The sequence below is a fragment of the Oncorhynchus nerka genome, linkage group LG24 (assembly GCF_034236695.1).
Source record: "Oncorhynchus nerka isolate Pitt River linkage group LG24, Oner_Uvic_2.0, whole genome shotgun sequence".
NCBI classification, from domain to species: domain Eukaryota; kingdom Metazoa; phylum Chordata; class Actinopteri; order Salmoniformes; family Salmonidae; genus Oncorhynchus; species Oncorhynchus nerka.
The window spans coordinates 35,466,739-35,491,043 of record NC_088419.1 but is presented as its reverse complement, the minus strand read 5'-3'; the positions used below and the strand labels follow the sequence as shown (position 1 = coordinate 35,491,043).

The 24,305-nt window shown below is 45.2% G+C and overlaps 1 protein-coding gene across 2 annotated transcripts in view; it reads left to right on the top strand.

The window, feature by feature from the left end:
• LOC115107907 (alpha-(1,6)-fucosyltransferase-like) overlaps positions 1-24,305 on the top strand; it is a 163,028-nt gene that overhangs the window by 91,096 nt on the left and 47,627 nt on the right. For both annotated transcript variants that reach the window (XM_029631668.2, XM_029631669.2), the window contains exons 3-4: positions 4,330-4,451; positions 5,944-6,106. In XM_029631668.2, the coding sequence (XP_029487528.1) occupies positions 4,330-4,451; positions 5,944-6,106 (285 nt within the window). The remainder of the gene's footprint in view (positions 1-4,329; positions 4,452-5,943; positions 6,107-24,305) is intronic.

Genomic DNA, 24,305 nt, shown 5'->3' with positions numbered 1-24,305 from the left:
AATTAACTTTTAACAAGGCACACCTGTTTATTGAAATGCATTCCAGGTGACATTATGAAGCTGGTTGAGAGAACGCCAAGAGTGTGAAAAGCTGTCATCAAGGCAAAGGGTGGCTACTTTGAAGAGTCTCAAATATCAAATATATTTTGATTTGTTTAACACTTTTTTGGTTAATGCATGATTCCATTTGTGTTATTTCATAGTGTTGATGTATTCACTATTATTATACAATGTAGAAAATACAAATTTTTTTTTTGAAAAACCCTTGAATGAGTCGGTGTCCAAACGTTTGACCGGTACTTTGTATTATGTCCCCGACCACTTCTAAACCCAAGTTACGCCCCTGATCTAATCAAACATCAACTCTTTCTTGTTCAATTTTGAAAGCAATCGGTGAAGTGGCAATTTAGTTGACAAATAGATGATCCACTTCTCAAACACAGCCAACTGAGAGCAAAGAGATGTGTTTTCTCAGGTGGGCTTGGCTTGAGCCTTGCTAGTATGTGTGTATGTGTGTGTCTGCTTGTCTATGTGTGTCTCCCATTATGTATCTATGGCCTCAATTTGTGTGTGTATCTTTGTGTCTCTCTGTATGTAAGATCTTATCTCATGACTTGAGCGCTGCCTGTGTGCCATTGACTGTATTCCTTGTGTGGTGACTCTGGTGAGAGGACTCATTTACTGGGTAATGTCATTAGCCCAGTATGGTTCCACTGAGCAGACACTGCCTGCTACCACTGCCACTGCCTCCAGACTGAACTCCTGTTGACCTGGTCGTCTCAGGGAAGGCAGGGGCTCGGCCAGCAACACTAGCCCATTGTGTGAGCTGTCTGTGGGCACAACAACTGTGTAAGCCTGGCCTGGTTGGGAGAGATGAGCTGGAGAGAGCTGGAGTCTGGCCGTGTGGGCGTGGATTAGCTCGTACTTCACTTCTAGTGAATTTGAGGTTTGGAGTAATAGGGTATCAAGCACCAGCTGGGATTTTGACTCCAATACACAGCCTTTAACACTCTCTCTCTCACTCTCTCTCACTCTCACACTCACACATATATATATATATATGGCCTCCTCCCACGGCTCCACACAGCACCCGTCTTTTCCAGATGTAAATTGTATTTATATAGCCCCACTTTCATCTGTGTGATTCTAGCAGTGCTTTACATTCCTATCCATATGTATGTCTCTGCCCAGGTCAGCTCTAAGGTCACCTATGAAGTCTCGGAATAGAGGAGGTGAATGGAATACGGAAATATGTATGCAGTACCATTATGCCTCACACACATTATTCGCCCCCCCCGTTTAAACTGCTGTATCCAGCTCCGATCTTAATGTGACTCCTAACTCCATGGTTACCAGGCGGAGGCGAGCCAATGAGGAGGCAGCGGGCAGCGTTTCCGAGGGAACGGGGGCTGTGCGTGCGGAATCTCACCTGCTTTCCGCCTCAGTGGCCGTTGCCGCGGGGCTCCCTGCTCCCTCATTCTCAGCCTGTCCTTCTTTCACTCAGACTGAACAGTGTTCTTCATTCCTCCCTCCCCCTCCCTAGTTGGAATTTTCCCGTCCGCTATCTCTCTCCCGTTTCATTAAACGAAGGCCTAGATTCAATCAGAACGCGGAAGATCCGGGTTATAGCGTAATTTACATTGAATTAGTCATTTCCGATTGAGTGGACATAGTGTTCACCGTGAATGTGGTCACAGCGATTTTAAGGAACATTGCCTTTAAAACATGCATAGAAGACAATGCACGATTGGATTGTGCCGTTTTGCATATTTTACCCTCCAAGTTACCCTGCCTAGCCTCAGTTCTGTTTGTCCTTAGGGACAAAAGTATAGCACATATTCATGTCAGGGATCCTTTGAGCACTTTTTTGTTCATTTCATGTGTATTCTGTCAGTGGTAGGTCGTCTTTGGTGTTGTTACTATGTTTGCATTCCTGTTGTGTCTTTGTCTCTGTGTTTACATGTTGACGTCTGTTGTCTGTGGCTGCAGGCGTCTACTATTTGACGTCTCTCCGTTATCATCTGAGCTAGCAGTAGACACATGTTATGCTTGTTAGCCTTTGTTAGCATCACATAGAGTGAGTGCTGTAAGGATTTGTGTCTCTTGTCGGAGGTGCTACACTGTGGAAGTACAAACTTGTTTGCCTCATCATTCCAGGATCCTCATGGGGTATTTTCGGTAATGCAGAGCGTTCAGAATGGTGCAGATAGAAATGCAACATATAGAGCTGTAATCAGAGGCTCTCTTTAAATGAAATGATGACATATTCTACAGGTCAGAGAATAATGTTATATCATAGTCTACATGAATTTCTATCTGAACATTCTGCAAGTTGCATCGTCCTAAACAAGCCCCCAGCCCTTGTTCCTACGTGATCGTGTGAGCTGGTCAGTAAGGCGGTGGCCTCTGGGAGTTCCTCTCATTGTCTTCTTACAGTGAGGTTAAACGTTCATAATGTTACCCGTAGAAATGTAATGAATACACTTCTTCTAACTGAACGATCTGGAACGTTGCACACTTCTGAGCTGACCCCTGACCTTGAAGGAGGAGAACACACGCAATGGGTCTTCCTTCGTAAGAGTTTTGTCAGACTCAGGCAAGTGAAACAGCCCTTTCTCAAGTTTCTGCGACTCGGGGAGAGTTGGAAGACCATTTCACAGTAATATGAACTAATATCACAGGGGATTTTTGAAAGGTTAACCTTGTCCCTTATCCACTGCTGCCCAAATGTAAACTTCAAGTGGTTATTCATCACTTCTTTTTTCGTTTCTTCGTTTCTTTACTCCCACACTGCTGTTAGCTTAGTTCTCTGATGTGTGTGTGCATGTTTTATAATGACGATATAAGGTTATAGACCCATGTTACTATAAAAGTCTCCTCCTTCTGCCTGACAGCTTCTGATGTTCCCCACTCAGGGAGCAAATTGAGTTTGCGTGCCTTGATGACTCATTAGCAAAGCCTCTGTCTCGGTTCACGAATGACTGGATGTGTCTGGACGCACTTGGAGCTGTTTCAATTAATATTTTCTTATAGGTATTAATGTATTAGATAGCGTTAAGGCATTTTAATTTGCTATCATGATTGAAGATTGTGTGTGTGTGTGTGTGTGTGTGTGTGTGTGTGTGTGTGTGTGTGTGTGTGTGTGTGTGTGTGTGTGTGTGTGTGTGTGTGTGTGTGTGTGTGTGTGTGTGTGTGTGTGTGTGTGTGTGTGTGTGTGTGCTTGTGTGTGTGTGTACTTGTGTGCACGTTCGTGGCTATGTGTAATCTGTGTGTTATGAGAAAGAGGACAACCTTTTCATGAAGTAATTGAGATGCTCAGGAAATGGCATCAAGTGAGACACTATAGCACACTGTATACAGCATTGTAGCATTGAACTGTGGTACACCTTGAAAATTCTACAGCTCGTCTAAAATATCCCTATTCATTTATTTAATGGTAATGACCTCCATCTCATCTGATCCATGTTTTATGGATTACATTTTATTTGAACTATTAGTTCCTTACTCATGATGATTCATTTGTGTGTACCCCTTTAAGAAAGTAAAATAATTGTTGAATGGTTTGGACTACAGATAAGCGGTTATCTGCTCCATGCTCCGTTTGTTCCTGTGTCTTAGGATGTGGTACAGCTAATTCTAATCAGACTTGCCTATGCTAATGGTTCTCACAGGTGAAGTAAAATGAAACAAATTGCATTGCTCATGATGCGCGCCCCTCATATTAATACAATTGTGGCAACAGCCTGAGTTCACTGGACTTGAAACAACGATACAGATGTAACCATGTGCCATTTCATTTATTATCCGAGCATCACTGGTGCTCCCAAGTCAGAATTCCCTGTACGTTCAACAGGTCACGTTTACAAGTGAGTGTTCCAACAAATGTACACGATTTGGAAAAGTTTCACGGCAACCCGGTTGAAAACCACTGCATTATACTTTACAAATACTCATTAGTGAAAAGCGAGCAATGTAGGCTACATTTTAAATGGCTGAAAGGCGGCCTGAACGTAATTTAAATTGTAATTAGCAATTAAGCTTTGCAAGATTTTCAGCTGCAAATTTGCTAAGCTCACTGAAATACTGTGCTATTGAACACTCTTTGATGCATGCTCACATTTAATCAAGACAGCCACAAAGAGCTACACACACACACACACACACACACACACACACACACACACACACACACACACACACACACACACACACTGCATAAGAGCTGTAACTCATACTAACCCAGCGGAGAAAGATGATGAAAAACAAACACACGCACATCCACACACTCCCATACCCATTGCTCTCTCTCACCCTCGTCTCTTGTTGCAGGATACCTGAGGGCAAAGTAGAAGAGGGAGGGGCCCTGGCTGTGGGGAGACTACGCTCGCTGGAGGACCAGCTGACCAGAGCCAAGCAGAAGATCCACAGCTTCCAGAGACTGACCGGAGATGGTGAGCAGAACAGCAGGACCTGGGAAGGACATGTCGGGGGAGAGAAGAGGAAAGCTGTGGGAGAATCCCAGATAGGAAGGGGTGACCAGGTGGAACTGTACCTATAGGATCAGTTGGTATGAAGTCAGATAGATCAGGCTAATTCAATGCTGTGCTAGCAGCTGAACTCAGCTGAAATGTGTGTGTGTGTGTGTGTGTGTGTGTGTGTATGCTTTTTTAAAGCTTGCATCTGTGTGTGTCTAAAAAGTGAGCGTCAGGAGGATAGGGTAGTTGCTAGGTGAGTGGGTAAACGTGGGAATGGAATAGAATTAGTGTGAGAGAGAGAGCAATACAACAATTTTGAAGCAAAAGGAGAAAATCCAATATCTGTGAGAAAAAAAACCTTTATCAGCCTCAAAATATGTAGCTTCCTGCCCCACCCCGTAGGGACAGCCAGTGGAACGACCAACCAGAGCAATAACAGTTCTACCTGTGTCTTTCTCACTATTTCATTATTGTCCTCATTCATTTCTTACTGTAGTGTCCTGTTAAATGTTACTACTCACTGAGTATTATTCTTTTTCCTATTATGATCGATCTGCGTCATCATTGATTCTATATGTGTCCATATGTTTGCTTTGGCAACATATGTGGAAACACTTTTCAATTACTATACAAAATTATTGCAATGATAATATATATATATGGGGGATACAATCTTCCCAGCTCTGCAGATTTTGCTGTGAGGAGGCAGAGTTATTAGATCATTTATTTTGGTACTGTCTGTATGTAGCTTGTTTTTGGTCACAGGTCCAGGAATGGCTGAAGAATTGCAACATTTGCCTAGAACTAACGCTGCAGATAGCAATAGTGGGTGATTTGAAAAGCCATAGTCGATAAATCAATAATATAATTATTATTTTTGCAAAAAAAAAAATTACAATCTGTAGAAGCTATGAGAATAGAAAGGTTGAGTACTTTTGTGAAGCATCACACCACAGTTGAAAAATATATGGCAAAATGGATGGTGTTAATAAAGAGATAGATGGGAGAGGTTGAATGGAGCTGAAGGATGGGACTAATAACAAGATAAACAATGTAAAACATACGGTATCTGTAGAATGTATATAGGTTCAGAACTTTTGTGAAATAGCACAGTTACAAATAGAAATCAAACTGGATGGACATCAGAAATAGAGGAAGGACTAAAAACAAACAAAATATAACTATTGTAAAATAGATTGTGTCTGTAAAATGTGTATAAGTGTGGTGTTCCATCCTGTACGGACAAAACAGATGTGCTAATACTGCTCTGATCAAAGCAACCCCTTGGGAGGGAGGTTGAGAGGCAGGGATTGAGAAAGCAGACGATCCAGTATGTTCCTGAAGCTACCATGTGTTCAATGACAATTCCACCTGTGCTTTATGTTCATAATAGTTGTTCTATCCCCCCTCACTCCCTCCCTCCTTCCTTTCTTCCCTCCACAATCCCCACCACCCCACCACCCCTCAGGTCCAGGCCCCACCCAGGAGGAGCTGAGGCGGAGGGTAGAGAACGGTGTGAGGGAGCTCTGGTACTTTGTCCGCAGCGAGGTGAAGAGCCTGGGCCATGTGGAGGCCGGGGAAAGGCCCAGACAGGCTGACACCCTGCTACAAGACCTGGGACACCAGCAGAGGTCAGAGACACACACAGACATACAGTACATAAACACAAACATGCACGCATGCACACACACTGCAATAACATTTGATTTGATTTGACCTCTTAAAAGCCTTCCACAGGCTGCCCCCCCCATCCCGCCACACACACAGAAACAACAGGAACACGCACACACACTTTTCCTTTCCACTCCTCTCTTCCAGCGGCTCTCTCTTCCTTTGTGTTGGCCTTGAGCTCCCCGTGAGCAGGGAGCGGTTGAGACATGAGGCACACGTTCACGTAGTTGATGGGCCCTGTAAGACTGCAGTGTCCCCCAGCCCTCTCTCCCCTCCTCCCTCCCTTTCTCTGCCTCCTTGTTGATTTATTACTTGTAAATGGGACAATAATTGTCCACCAATTGGAGCGAGTAATCAGTACTCAGGGCTGCTCAGCTCAGCCGCCCGTCAACCCCTGTCTCCAGCCTGCAGCTTCGAAAGTCTGCATCTGCAGCAAGCGCCGGGCAGAGGAAGCCCCCACAAGCCACACAGAAAAGGAGACGGAGCATGCATGCAGAAAGACACACATACATACAGACACGCGCACGTATACAACCAACAAAAGAATCCCCCCTCTCGTCTCCCAAAGCCCACTGGGTCTGTCTGCCTATTCTCCCACACTGTACAGTTTTTTTATTTCAACTGAATATTATTAAGTAACTGGTTCCACAGTCTTTTTGTTTTGTTTACTCAACTCTTCGGTCAAAGTGTTACTTGAATTTCAAATGTTTAGTTGGCCCAAGTATAGCTCCAACATGAGAAAACTTCAAATGTGTTTCCACAAATTGTCTCATATGTTCATTCAACTAGAAATTATTATTTGGGCATCATAACAAAAAAAAAGGTTAGGAACTAGTTACACAGGAAATGGCAAAGCGATTTATTATACACAGTGCACCTTTTAATCTGTTCTTTAAAGGTTCCCAGAATGTTGTGAGAACAGTCTGGTGAGAACATTGTGGGGACGTCACATTGTGGGGACAAAGATATGTTCCCAAAACAGTTGTGCGGATGATTCTACAATATTTATTTTAAGGTACAAAAAAGATTCACCTGATGTTGCACGAATGTTCCTAGAACACATTGTGTCTGTTCTTTAAAGGTTCCCAGAATGTTTCATTAGGTTGTGGGAACAGTCTGGTGGGAACATTGTTGGGACATCACAAAAGATATGTTCCCAAAACTACAAAAATATCCAGTTGTGTGAATGATTCTTTATTTTAGGATGCAAAAAACATTCACCTAAAATAATGTGGATAAATCGGAGTAATCCCAATATCATATACATTGAGTATACAAAACATTAAGAACACCTGCTCTTTCCATGACAGACTGATCAGGTGAATCCAGGTGTTAGCTATGATCCCTTATTGATGTCACTTGCTAAATCCACTTCAACCAGTGTAGATGAAGGGGGGGAGACCGGTTAAAGAAGGATTTTTAAGCATTGAGACAATTGAGACGTGGATTGTGTATGTGTACCATTCAGAGGGTGAATAGGCAAGAAAAAATATTTAAGTACCTTTGAATGGGGCATAGCAATATGTGCTAGAAGCACCGGTTTGTGTCATGAACTGTAAAGCTGCTAGCTTGTTTTTTGCTTAACAGTTTCCTGTGTGTATCAAGTATGGTCCCACCACTCAAAGGACATCCAGCCAACTTTACACAACTATGGGAAACATTGGAGTCAACATGGGCCAGCATCCCTGTGGAACACTTTCAACACCTTGTAGAGTCAATGCCCTGACGAATTGAGACTGATAGAGGGCAATAAAGGGGGGGGGGGGGGGGTGTTCCTAATGTTTGAAATACTGAGTCTATGTCTAAAAGACACTTTTGGAATCAGAATTTGTCAGGATATGGTACTGATCTACAAACTCAAAATATGCATTGGAAATGTTCCGTATTCTGTAGAATATATATATAAAAAAATGTGTCATGTAAATATATTCAAAACACAAAAACTGTCCAGTTGTGTGGATGATTCTACAATGTTTATTGTAGGGTGCAAACAAATGAAATGTATTGTAGCGACCCGCACAGACAGCTGTGTGTTATGTGTTAGGCTAGGAGGTGGTTGTGTTGTACTGACCAGTACCCGGTGTCTGCGGGGTCCGACATGTCAATCAACCTGCTATCTGCCAATCACGGGAATGCCTGGAATGTTCTGATGCCGGGCATCCTGGTGGTTGGCGGAGTGGCGTGGAGGGGGGTTGGGCAGGGGGGTGGAGCATTGGAAGTTAAGACCAGGTTCAGCTTTTGTTCTCTCTCTTACGTCTGGGCTTCACAAGAGAAGGTCACGATTGGCTTGTGGGTTATCTGTCATCTTTTTGGCGTGTGCTACGGCCCAAACAGTAGCCTGTGTAAAGTTGGTTTAATAAACCGTCAATTCGCAAACTCAAGCCTATGCCTGGACAATTGTTCATTTCTGATCTAGTCAGGTCATTACATTGGTGTCAGAAGTAAAAATGTTGATACAAGTTAGCCAGCTAGCTAGCTGACTTATGTGGCTAGCTACCGTAGGTGAGAACGGGGATTGAAAATGCTTCGAGGGAATCCGAAAGTGAAGGTGGAGGTAGGGGACGATTATGGCCAAGGAGGTGCGTGTGAATGGACGTCGGGGGTTCTGTCTGAGGAGATCGCCAGGGCGTCGGAGCGCAGAGGCCGCTTGAGGGAGGACGTTAGAGCGATGGCGGATGAAGCGGGCATGAGTGCTTCGTCGACTGTATTTCGCGCGGATTCTGGTGGGCGGACCGAAGTGGTGACGTCGACGCGGCGTGACGAGGAATCTGGGGCTCAGGATGTAAACAAACATGGCGGCGCCCAGTTCCCGGCTGCGTCCGTATCTGTTAAGATCCCGAAGTATTCCGGTAAGGCGGATTGGGAAGCTTTTCATGCTCAGTTTGAACTGTTAGCTCATTTTAGGGGGGTGGTCGGATGAAGAAAGGGCACTGCAGTTGGCTTTATGCCTCACGGATGAAGCTCTGGCCTGTTTGATATTGATTAGCCCCGAGGACAGGCATGATTATGGTGCTTTAGTGGGAGCACTGAGGAGGCGCTATGGACAGTGTGTACAGCCCGGGCTACTGCGCTCCGAACTGAGTAATAGACGCAGGCAGCCTGGAGAGCCTCTACGGGTGCTAGCTAATGACATTGAGAGCCTCTCTCGGCGGGCATATGCTCACATGCCCCCCTCCGTGCAGAGCGAGCTAGCACGGGACCAGTTCATACAGGCGCTCTCTCCTACGGAGCTGCGCATACAGACCCAGCTGGCTCATCCTGAGTCATTGCAGACAGCCTTGGAGATGGCTTTGGAGAGGGAGCTGGTGTGGGCTGGGGCTTCAGCTGGGGCTTTGGTGGGGGTGCAGGGAGACACACCCTCTGTGCGAGCTGGGGGGCAGAGCAGCCCGGAGCCGGAAAAGCCTGCTTGGGTGGCCGAAATTTCTAAACTCATTCGTGCTGTGTCGCTACAGGCGGAACGAAACACACGCCCTGGTCTGCGCCGAGATTGCCCCATGTCCCCCAGAGCTCAGGGAAACGGCTCGGGGTCCGCATAGACCGGGTAGTGCGGACCCCTGGCTTTCTATCCCAACCACCATCATCTTCAGGAGGAGCCCACCGGCACAGACGGGGAAGCAAGGCTCCACTTCCCCCAGAAGCAGACGAGGGCAAGCGGATGGAGCCTGTTGTTGTGGTGGGCCGGACCTGTGTTGGGGACTTTTGTCATGTCCCTGTCACTGTGGAGGGGGTGCCCTGCTCCGCCCTGGTGGACACTGGGTCCACAGTAACCCTGGTGAGGCCAGATATTGTGCCAGGTTGGACTCAGTGTGAGCCTACAACTGTGCAGCTCCGCACAGTCACAGGTGAGCTGGCACCCATGAAAGGGAAGGGAATAATGACTCTGACAGTAGGGGGCAGGACTGTGCGTCATCCTGTGTGGGTGGCGGCTGTGCAGGACCCTTGTATCCTGGGGTTGGACTTTCTTAGGAGCACAGGCTGCCAGTTAGACCTAAATAGGGGCACACTGAGCTTCCAGGGAGGGACGGAAGTCACCATGGCCCCCCCTAATGTCACATTCACTCAACCCAACAAACCCTTTACTCCAACAGTTAAAGCAGCAGAGACTCATGGCTGCGCCCCCTTCCCCACAGCTGTGTGTGACTTTTCCCCAGTCCCCCTGTCACCTACGGCGGTGTGTTACATTCCCCCAGCTACCTCTATGACACAGCCCTCTGTGAGCCCGGGCCGCACCCCCAGCCCAGCTACCCCAGATGGGAGAGGAGAGGACACTGTCTGCAGTGAGGGAGATATGGGGGAGGAACTGTGTTGGTCTTGACCCCGAGCAGCAGGAACGGTTGTGGCAGTTGCTGTTTGAATTCAGAGACAGCTTTGCGTTGAGTGAGGAAGAGGTGGGTCAGACTCATCTGGTGCAGCATGAGATCGACACAGGTGATGCTCGACCCATCAAGATGCGTCCCCGCCGTATCCCGCTGGCACGCCAGGAGGCGGCAGACAAGGCTGCGTTGGAGATGCAGCGGGCAGACTTCATTGAGCCCTCAGACAGCCCCTGGGCGGCGCCAGTCGTCATGGTTCCGAAGAAGGGGGGCAAGCTGAGGTTCTGTGCGGACTACAGGCGGCTGAATGAGGTAACCAGGAAGGACTCATACCCCATACCACGTATCGATGAGTCGCTGGACCTGGTTAGGGGTCCTCCTGGTTCTCCTCACTAGACCTCCGCAGTGGCTACTGGCAGGTGCCCCTCTCCCCAGAGGCCAGAGCCAAAACTGCGTTCTCCACTAACAGAGGACACTGGCAGTTCAAGGTCCTGTGCTTTGGCCTGTGCAACGCTCCAGCTACTTTTGAGCGTTTGATGGACAGGGTGCTGGATGGCATTCCCCGACAGCAGTGTCTGGTATACCTCGATGACATCCTGGCCCATGGCAGCTCCTTCCAGTCAACCCTGGGGGCGCTACGGCGTGTGCTGGAGAGGGTGGCTGCCGCAGGTCTGAAGCTCCACCCCGAGAAGTGCCACTTCATGAGGAGAGAGGTGTCCTTCTTGGGCCACCGAGTGGGGAAGGAGGGGATCAGCACCATGGAGGACAAGGTAGGGGCTGTCAGAGACTGGCCCACCCCCACCGACCAGCGTCAGCTGAAGAGCTTCCTGGGCCTGGCCTCGTACTACAGGAGGTTTGTACGGGGCTTCTCGAGCGTTGCTGCTCCACTGAACCGCCTGCTGCCGAAGGACAAGGCTTTCACTTGGACAGTGGAGTGTGAGGAGGCGTTCAACACCCTCAAACGTGCACTGATCGAGGCCCCCGTGCTCGCCCCCCCTGACCTCACCTTGCCCTTTATCCTGGACACAGACGCGAGCAATGTGGGCATAGGTGGGGTGCTGGCCCAGGTGGGGCCAGAGGGGGAGAGAGTGGTGGCGTACTTCAGCAAAACATTTGACAAACATGAGCGCCGCTACTGTGTCACCTGGCGGGAGCTCTTGGCTGTTGTGGCTTCCGTCAAACACTTCAAGTACTACCTGGGTGGTCTGCCCTTTACTGTAAGGACTGACCACTCTGCTCTCCAGTGGCTCATGTCTTTCAGAGAGCCAGAGGGGCAGGTGGCACGCTGGTTGGAGGAGCTTCAGCCGAATGACTTCACGGTGGTGCACAGGGCAGGGGCACGCCACTCCAACGCCGACGCCATGTCCCGTCGGCCCTGTACTGCAGACGGCTGCCGCCACTGTGAACGGAGAGAGGGACGGGAGAGAGAGCTGCGGGCAGAGGAGGGTGTCTGTGCCACAGTGTGTCGGGCGAGCGGGCCTGTCTGCTGTGGGCTGCAGACTGTCGACGTGGCTGAATGGCGGCAGCAGCAGGGACGGGACACAGACCTACAGCCAGTGCTACAGTGGGTAGAGGCGCAGGTGAGGCCACCATGGGAAGAGGTGACAGCGCTCTCACTCGCGACCAAAGGGTTGTGGTCGAAGTTTGAGAGACTGCGGCTGGCTGATGGCGTGCTACAGCGGGCATGGAAGGAGTCAGCTACGGGAGAGGAGAGGTGGCAGGTGGTGGTCCCAAAAGCATTGCGGGAGGCTGTGCTCCAGAGTACTCATGGGGGGTGGGGACTGGACACTTTGGGGTCACAAAAACACTGCGCCGTCTCCATCAGGGCTTCTACTGGGGGCAGCACAAGAGGGATGTGGAGGACTTTTGTCGCCGCTGTGACAACTGCACAGCGAGAAAGGGCCCCCCAGGCCGCTCTCATGCTCAGCTCCAACAGTTCCCAGTGGGGGCTCCCATGGAGAGGGTGGGAGTGGATGTAGTTGGGCCGTTCCCCACCACAGACAGTGGAAACCGCTGGGTGCTCACGGCCATGGACTATTTCACAAAATGGCCCGAGGCCTATGCCCTGCCTGACCAGGAGGCAGAGACCATCGTCGACGCCCTGACAGCGGGGATGTTCAGCAGGTTTGGAGCTGCAGAGTCCATCCACAGCGACCAAGGCAGAAACTTTGAGTCCCGTGTGTTCGCCACCATGTGTGAGAGGCTGGGTATGCACAAGACCCGCACTACTCCTCTCCATCCTCAAAGTGATGGCCTTGTGGAGCGCTTCAACAAAACGCTTGGACAGCAGCTGGCCATCGTCTCCTCCAAACACCAGCGTGACTGGGACAAGCACCTGCCTATGGTCCTCATGGCATGCCGCTCCGCCGTCCAAGACTCCACCTCCTGCACACCTGCCCTCCTCATGCTGGGGAGAGAGATCCGCACCCCTGCGGAGATGGCGTTTGGTCGGCCCCTGGATAGCCCTCATGTTCCTCCGGGGCCGGAGTATGCCCGGAGACTCCAGGACCGCCTGGAGACAGCCCACACCTTCGCCAGAGAGCAGCTGGTGAATGCAGGTGTGAGGCAGAAAAGGAACTATGACGTGCACACCCGGGAAGGCACTTTGTGGCTGGGGAGCTGGTCTGGGTCTACAGCCCCTAAGGAAAAAAGGCAGATGCCCCAAGTTGGACAGTCACTGGGTGGGACCCTGCAGTGTCCTGGAGAGGGTAGGGAGGTTGTGTACCGGGTGCAGCTTCCTCCCAGGGGGAGAAAGGTGGCACTGCACCGGGACAGGTTAGCCCCATACAGAGGGGCCTCTTCTCCCCAAACCCCAGGAACCCCACAATTCCCCTCTCTGGCAATGACATTCTCCAGGCACCCGCCCTCAGGTGCCGCAGAAAAGGCTCCAGACAGCCCACTCCCCTGTCTCCCCCTGTGTCACCGCGTGGTTCCCCAGAGCCACGGACTGTATTACCCGTTCCCGCTTCCTTGTCCCCCATATCCCTGCCTTCATCCCCTGGTTCCCAGAGGGGCACTCTGCGACCATCACGGCCACGCAGGCAAAGGAGACCTCCGGGTCGCTTCAGAGACTTTGTTTGTTCCCTCGGGGACGAGGGACTTTGTGGTGGGGGGGCTGTGTAGCGACCCGCACAGACAGCTGTGTGTTATGTGTTAGGCTAGGAGGTGGTTGTGTTGTACTGACCAGTACCCGGTGTTCGCGGGGTCCGACATGTCAATCAACCTGCTATCTGCCAATCACGGGAATGCCTGGAATGTTCTGATGCCGGGCATCCTGGTGGTTGGCGGAGTGGCGTGGAGGGGGGTTGGGCAGGGGGGTGGAGCATTGGAAGTTAAGACCAGGTTCAGCTTTTGTTCTCTCTCTTACGTCTGGGCTTCACAAGAGAAGGTCACGATTGGCTTGTGGGTTATCTGTCATCTTTTTGGCGTGTGCTACGGCCCAAACAGTAGCCTGTGTAAAGTTGGTTTAATAAACCGTCAATTCGCAAACTCAAGCCTCTGCCTGGACAATTGTTCATTTATGATCTAGTCAGGTCATTACAGTATGTTCCCAAAACACCAAAGCTTCCAGTTGTGTGGATGATTCTACAATGTTTATTTTATGATGCAAAAACTTTCAATTGTTGTTGCAAGAATGCTCCTAGAACACAATCATAGCTAAATTTGGCGTAAGCAGCGTGTGTTCATGAGATTTGATGCTTCATAATGATGGTTGCTAGGCAGCACCTGTTACTAGGCTGTTTCCCTCCTCGTGGCAGTTCTCAAATTTGCGAAGCATGTCACTTCGCAAAGCCCACCACTACGCATGCACGTTTTCTTAACCACGACTGGATGGGTCAATCAATAATTATGGGAATGAATATCACTGAATGATGAAAATATTGGAATAAAGTAGGCTAATGCAATTGAAGGCATATATCAAATTGTTGCTTATTGAAACTCCCAAAGTCATCCAACCATTTTAAATATTTTAAAGCAATAGCTTTAAAGTATTATCAACTATAATGTTGTATAACCATTCTGATTGCGACTGCGTTAACGCGCTGTTTTGAGACAAGTCTTGGGACTCGTCTTGATAAATCAACCAATGTCCGAATCTCAGTTTGAATATTTGGTTACAATTAGGCTGGCAAAATGTTAGCCGAATTGAGGTGAGCGTTCATGATTTGAATTTTTTTGTTTAGTTTGCTCTTCTAACAGTGTTATCAGAAAACTTTGCTATCATGTTAGCTAGCTATGTAGCCTACGCTAGCCTAGTATAGCAGGTTAATTATTTTGCTTTTCACTCGCGTAAGCCTATAGGGGCTACATCCCGACTAAAAGCCCTTGACTTGTCTGATAATCAATCAATGTGATTGTGTTTCAATGAATCTCCATCTGTATATTTGGTTATCTGATCTCTGGCGATGCAAATAAGTGGAGGTGGCAACTCACCTATTAGTTTGCTAATATCTGATCAGACACATTTAGCATTCTATAGCATATACATTTCAATCACAGAAACAAACAAGCGTCATAGATCAAATAAAAAAAGATCTATCATATGTACCACTGCATCAAATCCTAATGACAATCACATTCCTCGGTAATATGTGAGTCAACCAACTGAACTCCTCCCAGGGAACAAGACCATGGTGTTTCAAGCTGGCCTGGAGAGAATTCAAAGACCACGGAGCTGAGTAGCTAAAGCGCCTTTTTGCCGTGATCCCTTCTGATTATAGGAACCGTTAAAAGTAAGTAGGAGTGAGACCATAACTGATATATATTTTCTGACCTTATCAAAGAATAACGGAGATAAAGTGGCAGTTTTCCCAAAATGGCCTTAGGCTTCAAGATTGGTATACTATGATCTATGTACTGTAGAGTCAACGAAGACCAGCCAACAGCACTATCGAGGTCACAGTGGTGTGTCAAAAGCTTTTGGTTGGTAATAAACCTAAGAGCTGTGTGAAACACAGAATCAAGTGCCTTCATGGTAGTGCTTGAGGTCTGTATATAAATGACATCCCTGTAGTCCAAGACAGAGAGGAATGTACACCGTAGCAGCTCTTTCTGGCTGAGCCTTATACCAGTAATAAAACCTATTCTCAACCTGATCCTCTTTACCAGGTTCTCAAGATGAGTAGTGAAGCTCTGCTTCTCATCCACCCAAACGCCCAGATATTTGTACTTCTTGACTCGCTATATGGAATTCCCTTCCAATGTAGTAATGACATGGTTTTCAGAGTGTTTAGTATTGGAAATTAGCATGTGTTTTGTTTAAGAGGAATTCAGAACAAGCTTCAATTTGCACAGATTATTTTTGATGTTCGATTTTTCAAAAGCCAAAATCAAACTGCTGCAACTTGAATAGAGACAGTGTCATTCGCATTAAACGTCAGCTGTCTCAACATGTCTCCCAATGTTGTTGATCGAGATAATAAACAACAGGGGACCTAAAATGGATCTTTGAGGCACACCTGAGTGCAGCTCTATGATGTCGGATTTACAACCATCTGCCTTAACACAATGGGTTCTACTTGACAGGTATTTCACAAACCACTCTAGAGCATGACCAGTAATCCCAATACACTTCAGTCTCTGCACCAATACAGTATGGTCCACAGTGTCCCATTCCTTTGACAAATCTATGAACAAATCTGATACACAATGCAACTTCTTATCCAGAGCACAGTAAATATCATCCAAAACTGTTCAATATTACTGTAACAGTGCTGTTGTGGCTTGTCCTGAAACCTGATTGCATACCACCCAAAATATTGTTTTCCTGGAAGTAGGCCTTAAGCTGCTTATTGACTAGGAACTCCAATACTTTTGCCAAAACAGACTATTTAGATATGGGTTTATAGTTATTCAGTAGACTGTGATCACCTCATTTCAAAAGAAGTAGGTGAAATGCTGATTCCCACAACTTGGGGATTTCATTACAATTTATAGTGAGGTTAAATGTGCATGTTAAAGGGGGAGCAATTATGTCTGCACCTTATTGTAATAGGCGGGGGTCTAGACCATCGGGGCCAGGGGATTTGTTTGACATCAATTGCTATCGCCGCTCTACGCACCTCTGAGACTGAGAAGGAGAACCTGGAGAAGGAGTAGACGGGGGTATCAGGTAATTTCGCAGGGGACTCATTTAGACCTTTAACCCTATCCAATAATCCACCTGCATCAAGAAAATGCTGATTAAAACAGGTTTTCTCAGTTACTACCTACCAGCAGTTGTTTAGAAAGCTGTGCATCTATTTTGAAGGATTATTCAGATTATCAGCAGTAGATTTGAGGGAGTGGTCTGCTTTCAGCTCTCGGGTCGTAGTCACACCTTGATTCCAAAGGCGTTTAAAAGCCATCCAATCTTCAGCCAAATCAGACCTTCTTGCTTTAGCCCACACACCATTCCGTTTCCTTATGATTTCAGCTAGTTCATCTGAGAATCAGAGTTGTCTGCCCTTAATTCGGGTATTGTTTGAAAGGGGCATGCTTGTTGCATACATCCTGGAATGCTTTGTGGAAGTAAGAAAAGGCTAATTCAACATCAGGGATGAATTCAACTCTATTGAATTAAAAACAAAATGTAAAAAAACTCTGAATATCAAACTGCTTCCAGTTCTTTTCATGATGATACGTGGAGGTAATTGTAGCAAAATAATGGCAAGTCTATGGGAAAAACACTTAATGTTCTCCGCATTTTAAGAGGCATCAGGCCCTAAAAGCATTATCCTCATTGTAAGATTCAAGGGTAGACAATAGCAACATGTTAGTTTATGGCTGATCAATCAATGTGAGAAATAACCATAAAAAGTTTGGCTAAAATAATATGCTTATGATGTTGCACTTCTCACAAATAGGCCTAAACTACTAAGGTACAAAACAATACCAATAAAGGCCAAGTACTGTCACGCCCTGGCCATAGAGAGGCTTTTATTCTCTATTTTGGTTAGGCCAGCGTGTGACTAGGGTGGGCATTTTATGTTCCTTTTTCTATGTTTTTGGATTTCTTTGTTGTTTGGCCGGGTGTGGTTCTCAATCAGAGGCAGCTGTCTTGTTGTCTCTGATTGAGAACCATACTTTTGAGAACCATACTTTGGTAGCTTTTTCCCACTGGGTTTTTGTGGGTAGTTCATTTCTGTTTAGTGTGTATTGCACCTGACGGAGCTGTTTCGGTTGTCTCTTTGTTGTTTTGCATTTTAGTGTTCAGTTTGGAATAAACATGACGAACACGTACCACGCTGCGCTTTGGTCCTCACCTTCTTCCACCAACTGCCGGTACAAGTACACTGTAAAACCGAATAAGTTAGCAGAACTCAATACATTTGTGGCAACTAATTGCTCCGTTTTTGTTGTTATTATGAAACTTAAAATTATTGATTGGGGCGGCAGGTAGCCTAGTGGTTAGAGCGTTGGACTAGTAACCAAAATGTTGCAAGATCGAATCCCTGAGCTGACAAGGTAAATATGTCATTCTGCCCCTGAACAAGTCAGTTAACCCACTGTTCCTAGACTGTCATTGAAAATAAGAAATTGTTCTTAACTGACTTTCTTAGTTAAAAAATACACAGTACTCAATTTCTGTTAATTAATATACATTTTTGATTACAGAGAGCTTAATTAAAGTCATTAGAATGAACTTTATTACCATGATCTACAGTAACTTATATATATCAATTAAACTCATTATGTTTAAGTAAACGTAACACACCACTTTCAAGGAGTTTTTCTACAAACTTCGTGTTGTATGAACTTAATATTTTAGTGAAATGCTTACATCCTAGCCATTAACCTGTAATCAATTATTGTAAGTTGCAACAACTAATATGCAAATTAAAAACTAGAACTTACTTAAATCAAAAGGTAGTTGTGCATCTAATCCAAAACTTTGTGGCCACTGATTGCGTATGTTTTCTTTAGTAGCACTGACTCAAACAGAATAATTGCAATGTAAAAAAAAAAAAACAGGAATAATATGGATTTATTGCTGCAGTAACAATAACAATCAGAGTACATTTAAAGAGAATACAGGAAAAGTTTTACATGTTAGAGAACACAGTGCAAGGTTCCACAATTAAATTGACCCCAATTACAGATTGGAGTCAATGTGGCAATGTCTCAGTGGAGGTCAGGTTTGGGTCAGTCATTTTCAATTCAGTCGACTTGGTAAGTAAACTGAAATTTTAATATTTTCCTCATTGCCTCCTTTGAGGAAAACATTTGAATTTCAGTTCACTTCTTGGATTGACTGAATTTAAAATGGAATTGACCCGACCCTGACCTCCACTGAGACATTGCTCCATATGTAAGCCCGAAAAAAAATAATTGGCAGTGCTAGGCCTATTCAAGTGCTGCGTGTTACAAGCAGTGGACAACATGCTTGAAAAGAAACTAACAGCAGTAGACGTATTCAAGTGCCATGTTAATAACGGTAGACAACATGCTAATTATCTCAATGCATTTGAGCAAGGAAATAATATGTTAAGGAAAACGGCAGATCTAAGAAGCACCAAGACCTACAATTATTAGCCTACATACTGCAAAGGTTAACTGAACACTTTACAGTAGCACTTCCACCATGGTTGGGGTCAATTCCTTTTCAATTCAGGAAGTAAGCTAACATTTCAATATCAATTCCAATTTTTCTCATTGCCTCCTATAAAATGAAATTAGAACTGGAATTTCAGTTTACTTCCCGAATTGAAATGGAATTGACCCCAACGCTGGTAGAGGTGCTACTGTAATAATGATTAGGGGGTAAGAGAAAGTGTCTTTTTTTGTGGTTCCTTTCGTTAAAAAAAATGCAACAATGTCAACAAATAATAGTTGGGATTTAAAAGCAGGATTTTCTGAATGAACTTGAACGTGTTGGACAGTTCTTTCGAATAACTGAGATGTAGAGCATAAATCAGATCAAACATTACCCAGGAAAGCATCCGGCAGTCTGGGGAGGTCAATCACCACAACTTCACTCTCCAGGACGACAGATCTTGACCGGATTGTAGTGGACTGGATTTTCTGTGTTGTCAAAAACGATTGTCAGCAGGGCTAACGGTGAGTCACCAACCTCTGGTTCGTCTGAATCCAGATGAGAATACTAGACAGATATGTTATATAGCAATAAATCTACACAGACTTATGGTTGGCTAGATTGACCATACTCACCCATCTAATCATCTGAGATCACCTCAGGAGCTGGAGTGGGTTGATTGGGAATGGGCACAATAATACAATATTACTGGAATGACAGAAAACCTACCTAGCATGTTTTGCTTACTAGCGCAGCAACACAGGAAGAGCACAGAGAACAGCTGTACACCTTGTGTGGGCATCATGTGTTCCTAAAGGGATACATGAATGTACATTTTATGACATCTGCTTACCCGATCTAACCTGGTACCAGAGAAAGATTTTAAATATTTCACTGAGGTCGGTTTAATTAGGAACATGGTACAATGAAACCAGTGGAATAGTCCCAAAAGGGCAAACTATCAGGTGCCTTTTTAAATTATTATCAAGCCTAGTCCTGGACTAAAAAGCAAGCTCAATGGAGAATCTCCATAGAAATAATTTTAGTCCAGGACTAGGCTTAATCTTTGTCTGGGACATCTCCCCTCAAGGTTTAGTAAGTAGTTGATAATTGCATTAGACCAAGATCTGAATTCAGTATAATGTGGAGTCCTCCGTCTTACCTGTAGATCATGACACCTCAGAATGTCAACCAAAGTGTCAGCAGTCCTTCCAGTCTTCGATGCCATCTGTCTGTACAAGGTCATTAACCGAGGGGTGTGACGGTCAGCATAGAAGATGTTTGGCAGGTTCTGGTTTGTAATTCGCTAGAACTCTGCATACACCTACACTTGGAATAGACATCATTTTGAATTTTTCACAGGTTTGGAATACTGTATCACAATTTAATTCAGTAGAACTAATATATTAATACAGCATTGCAATTTTACCTGCGGCTCCATGCTCAGAGCAGTCCAGAGATCAAGGAACTCCTTTACAATTTGAGTGTCGGTGACTATACCCTGGCACCGCAGTGCGAATGTGTTCTGCATCTTCCTATCGATCTTCCTTTCGTCTTCTGAACTTCTTGGACCATTACCTGTCTCAGCGATTTACGACTCCCTGAGTCCTTTCCACGGTGGAGGTTTGGCAGGAAGTTCACTTCAGCCCACTTACCTAGGTCTCTTCATGTTTGAGTGCGGTGGTTCATTCTCTGGATTGCTTCTCCTTCTTTTTCCTGTGTTTACGGAGACCTGACATCCTCATCTTGATTCTGTAGTTATCCATATTGAATTTGATCCTGTTCTTCCATCGATTCCAACCAGTTTCAGATTATGCCTCTTTTAGACAGGGGTGTTTCGAAACAAGAGCTTCAGCTGACTTTAGCTAGCTAACATTAGCTCTAGCCAGCTAACTTACCTGGTGCCTAGCTAAATAGCTAACGTTAGCCCTGCCTGGCACTTGCCAGTTAACCAGATTACTTGCTTGACAGATATCCATTCGATGCTCGATAAATCATACAATCACGACAGAGTTAAAAATAATGAATACATTTTTATCCATTGTCGTAGGGACCATCAACGATGTTGGAAAGATTTTGAAATGCTTGCCTTTGAACGTCGACGTACACTACCGGTCAAAAGTTTTAGAACACCTACTCATTCAAGAGTTTCTTTATTTTTACTATTTTCTACATTGTAGAATACTAACGAAGACATCAAAACTATGAAATAACACATATGGGATTATGTAATAACCAAAAAAGTGTTAAACAAATCAGAATATATTTTATTTGTGTCACGGCTGGCTGAAGGACTGGACCAAGGTGCAGCATGGTAAGCATACATTTGAACTTTATTTTAAAATGACGCCGACAAATGAAGAACAAACCAAACCGTGAAGCTTTGGGCTATGTGCCCTCGAACAAAGACAAAGTTAACTTCCCACAAAACAGGTGGGAGAAAAGGGTACCTAAGTATGATTATCAATCAGAGACAACGATAGACAGCTGTCCCTGATTGAGAACCATACCAGGCAAATACAAAACATAGAAAAAAGGACATAGAATGCCCACCCTAGTCACACACTGGCCTAACCAAAATAGAGAATAAAAAGCCTCTCTATGGCCAGGGCGTGACAATTTGAGTATAATATATATTTGAGATTCTTCAAATAGCTACCATTTGCCTTGACAGCTTTACACACTCTTGGCATTCTCTCAACCAGCTTCACCTGGATTGCTTTTCCAACCGTGTTGAAGGAGTTCCCACATGCTGAGCACTTGTTGACTGCTTTTCCTTCATTCTGCGATCCGACTCATCACAAACCATCTCAATTTGGTTGAGGTTGGGGGTTTGTGGAGGCCAGGTCGTCTGATGCAGCACTCCATCACTCTCCTTCATGGTAAAATATCCCTTACACAGTCTGGAGGTGTGTTGGGTCATTATGCTGATGAAAAAACAAATGACAGTCCCACTAAGCCCAAACCAGATGGGATGGCATATCGCTGCAGTGTGCCTTGAATTCTAAATAAATCACAGACAGTGTCACCAGCAAAGCACCCCCACACCATAACACCTCCTCCTCCATGCTTCACGGTGGGAAATACACATGCGGAGATCATCCGTTTACCCACACAGCGTCTCACAACGACACCAGACCAAAGGACAAATTTCCACCGGTCTAATGTCCATTGCCCGTGTTTCTTCTTCTTATTGGTGTCCTTTAGTGGTGGTTTCTTAGCAGAAATTTGACCATGAAGGCCTGATTCACACAGTCCCCCCTGAAAAGTTTATGTATTTTCTCTTTGCTTATGTCACGATCGTCGTAATGAGTGGACCAAGGCACAGAGTGAGTATAGTTCCACATCTTTATTACGGTGAAACTTTGAACAAAAAAACAATAAACCAACAACGAAATGTGAAAGTAGTGATGCACAAACACAAAACAATATCCCACAAAACACAGGTGGGGAAATGGCTACCTAAATATGATCCCCAATCAGAGGCAACGATAAACAGCTGACTCTAATTGGGAATCATATTAGCACCAATATAGAAATAGACATACTAGAACACCCCCTAATCACACCCTGACCTACTACACCATAGAGAACCAAGGGCTCTCTATGGTCAGGGTGAGACAGCTTTTTTGAGCTGTTCTTTACATTTCTGAGGCTGGTAACTCTAATGAACTTGTCCTCTGCAGCAGAGGTAAATCTCGGTTTTCTTTCCTGTGGCGGTCCTCATGAGAGCCAGTTTCATCATAGCGCTTGATGGTTTTTGCTACTGCCCTTGAAGAAACATTCAAAATTCTTGAAATTTTCCAGATTTCCTGACCTGTCATATCTCTTTGGTTATTTGAGCTGTTCTTGCAATAATATCGATTTAACAAATCGGGCTATCTTCTGTATACCACCCTTACCTTGTCACATCACAACTGATTGGCTCAAACGCATTCAGAAGGAAAGAAATTCTACAAATTAACTTAAGGCATGCCTGTTAATTGAAATCCATTCCAGGTGACTACCTCGTGAAGCTGGTTGAGAGAATGCCAAGAGTGTGCAAATCTGTCATCAAGGCAAAGGGTGGCTACATTGAATAATCTCAATCTGAAATATATTTTGATTTCTTTAACACTTTTTTGGTTACTACATGATTCCATATTTCATAGTTTTGATGTCTTTCTATATAGAAAATAGTAAAATAAAGAAAAACCCTTGATTGAGTAGGAGTCCAAACTTTTGACTGGTACCATATTATACTTTTTTTCCCCTTGAGCTTTCTTTTATCTCCTAGATGTAGGACAGACACTTCAAAAATTTATTTTTGACTGTCTTTTTTTGCCATTAATGAATGTGTTATTCAATGCGTTGCGTCAGCTTAGACCCCCCCCCCCCCACAAACACACATTTTTTAAGAAACCAGATTGGACTATAAATGTAACATTTAGTCATACAAACCAAACCATATTTTTACACTTCATATGTGGACAATCTGTACATTTGTGGTTTGAACCTGCAATGTGTAGCTCTAAAGGTAAGCCCTTCATCCTCTTCTCCACCATCTTGTTTTTTCAGTGTGGCAGTATGGTCAATCTTTAGCCTTCTTAGACATTAATAAAGAAATACTGGTAAGTAGGTTATTCACCAGCCTCTTTTTTATTTTTATTTTCTATTTCTCCTTTATTTAACCAGGTAGGCCAGTTAAGAACAAGTTCTCATTTACAACTGCGACCTGGCCAAGATAAAGCAAAGCAGTGTGACAGAAACAACAACAGAGTTACACATAAACAAACATACAGTCAATAACACAAAATAATAGAAAAATCTATGTACAGTGAGTGAAAATGTAGAAGATTCTGTATACACCTGGCCCTTCTTGGACACTGTGCTAACAAACCTCCAAATGAGCTTCAACGCCATAGAACACTCCTTCCGTGGCCTCCAACTGCTTTTAAATGCTAGTAAAACTATGTGCACGCTCTTCAACCGATTGCTGCCTGCACCCGCCCGCCTGACTAGCATCACTACTCTGGACGGTTCTGACTTAAAATATGTGGACAACTACAAAAATCTAGGTGTCTCGTTAGACTGTAAACTCTCCTTCCAAACTCACATAAGTATCTCCAATCCAAAATTAAATCCAGAATTGGCTTCCTATTTCTCAAAACAAAGCCTCCTTCACTCATGCTGCTAAACATACCCTCGTAAAACTGACTGTCATACCGATCCTTGACTTCGGCGATGTAATTTACAAAATAGCCCCCAACACTCAGCAAACTGGATGTAGTCTATCACAGTGCCATCCGTTTTATCACCAAAGCCCCATATACTACCCATCACTGCAACCTG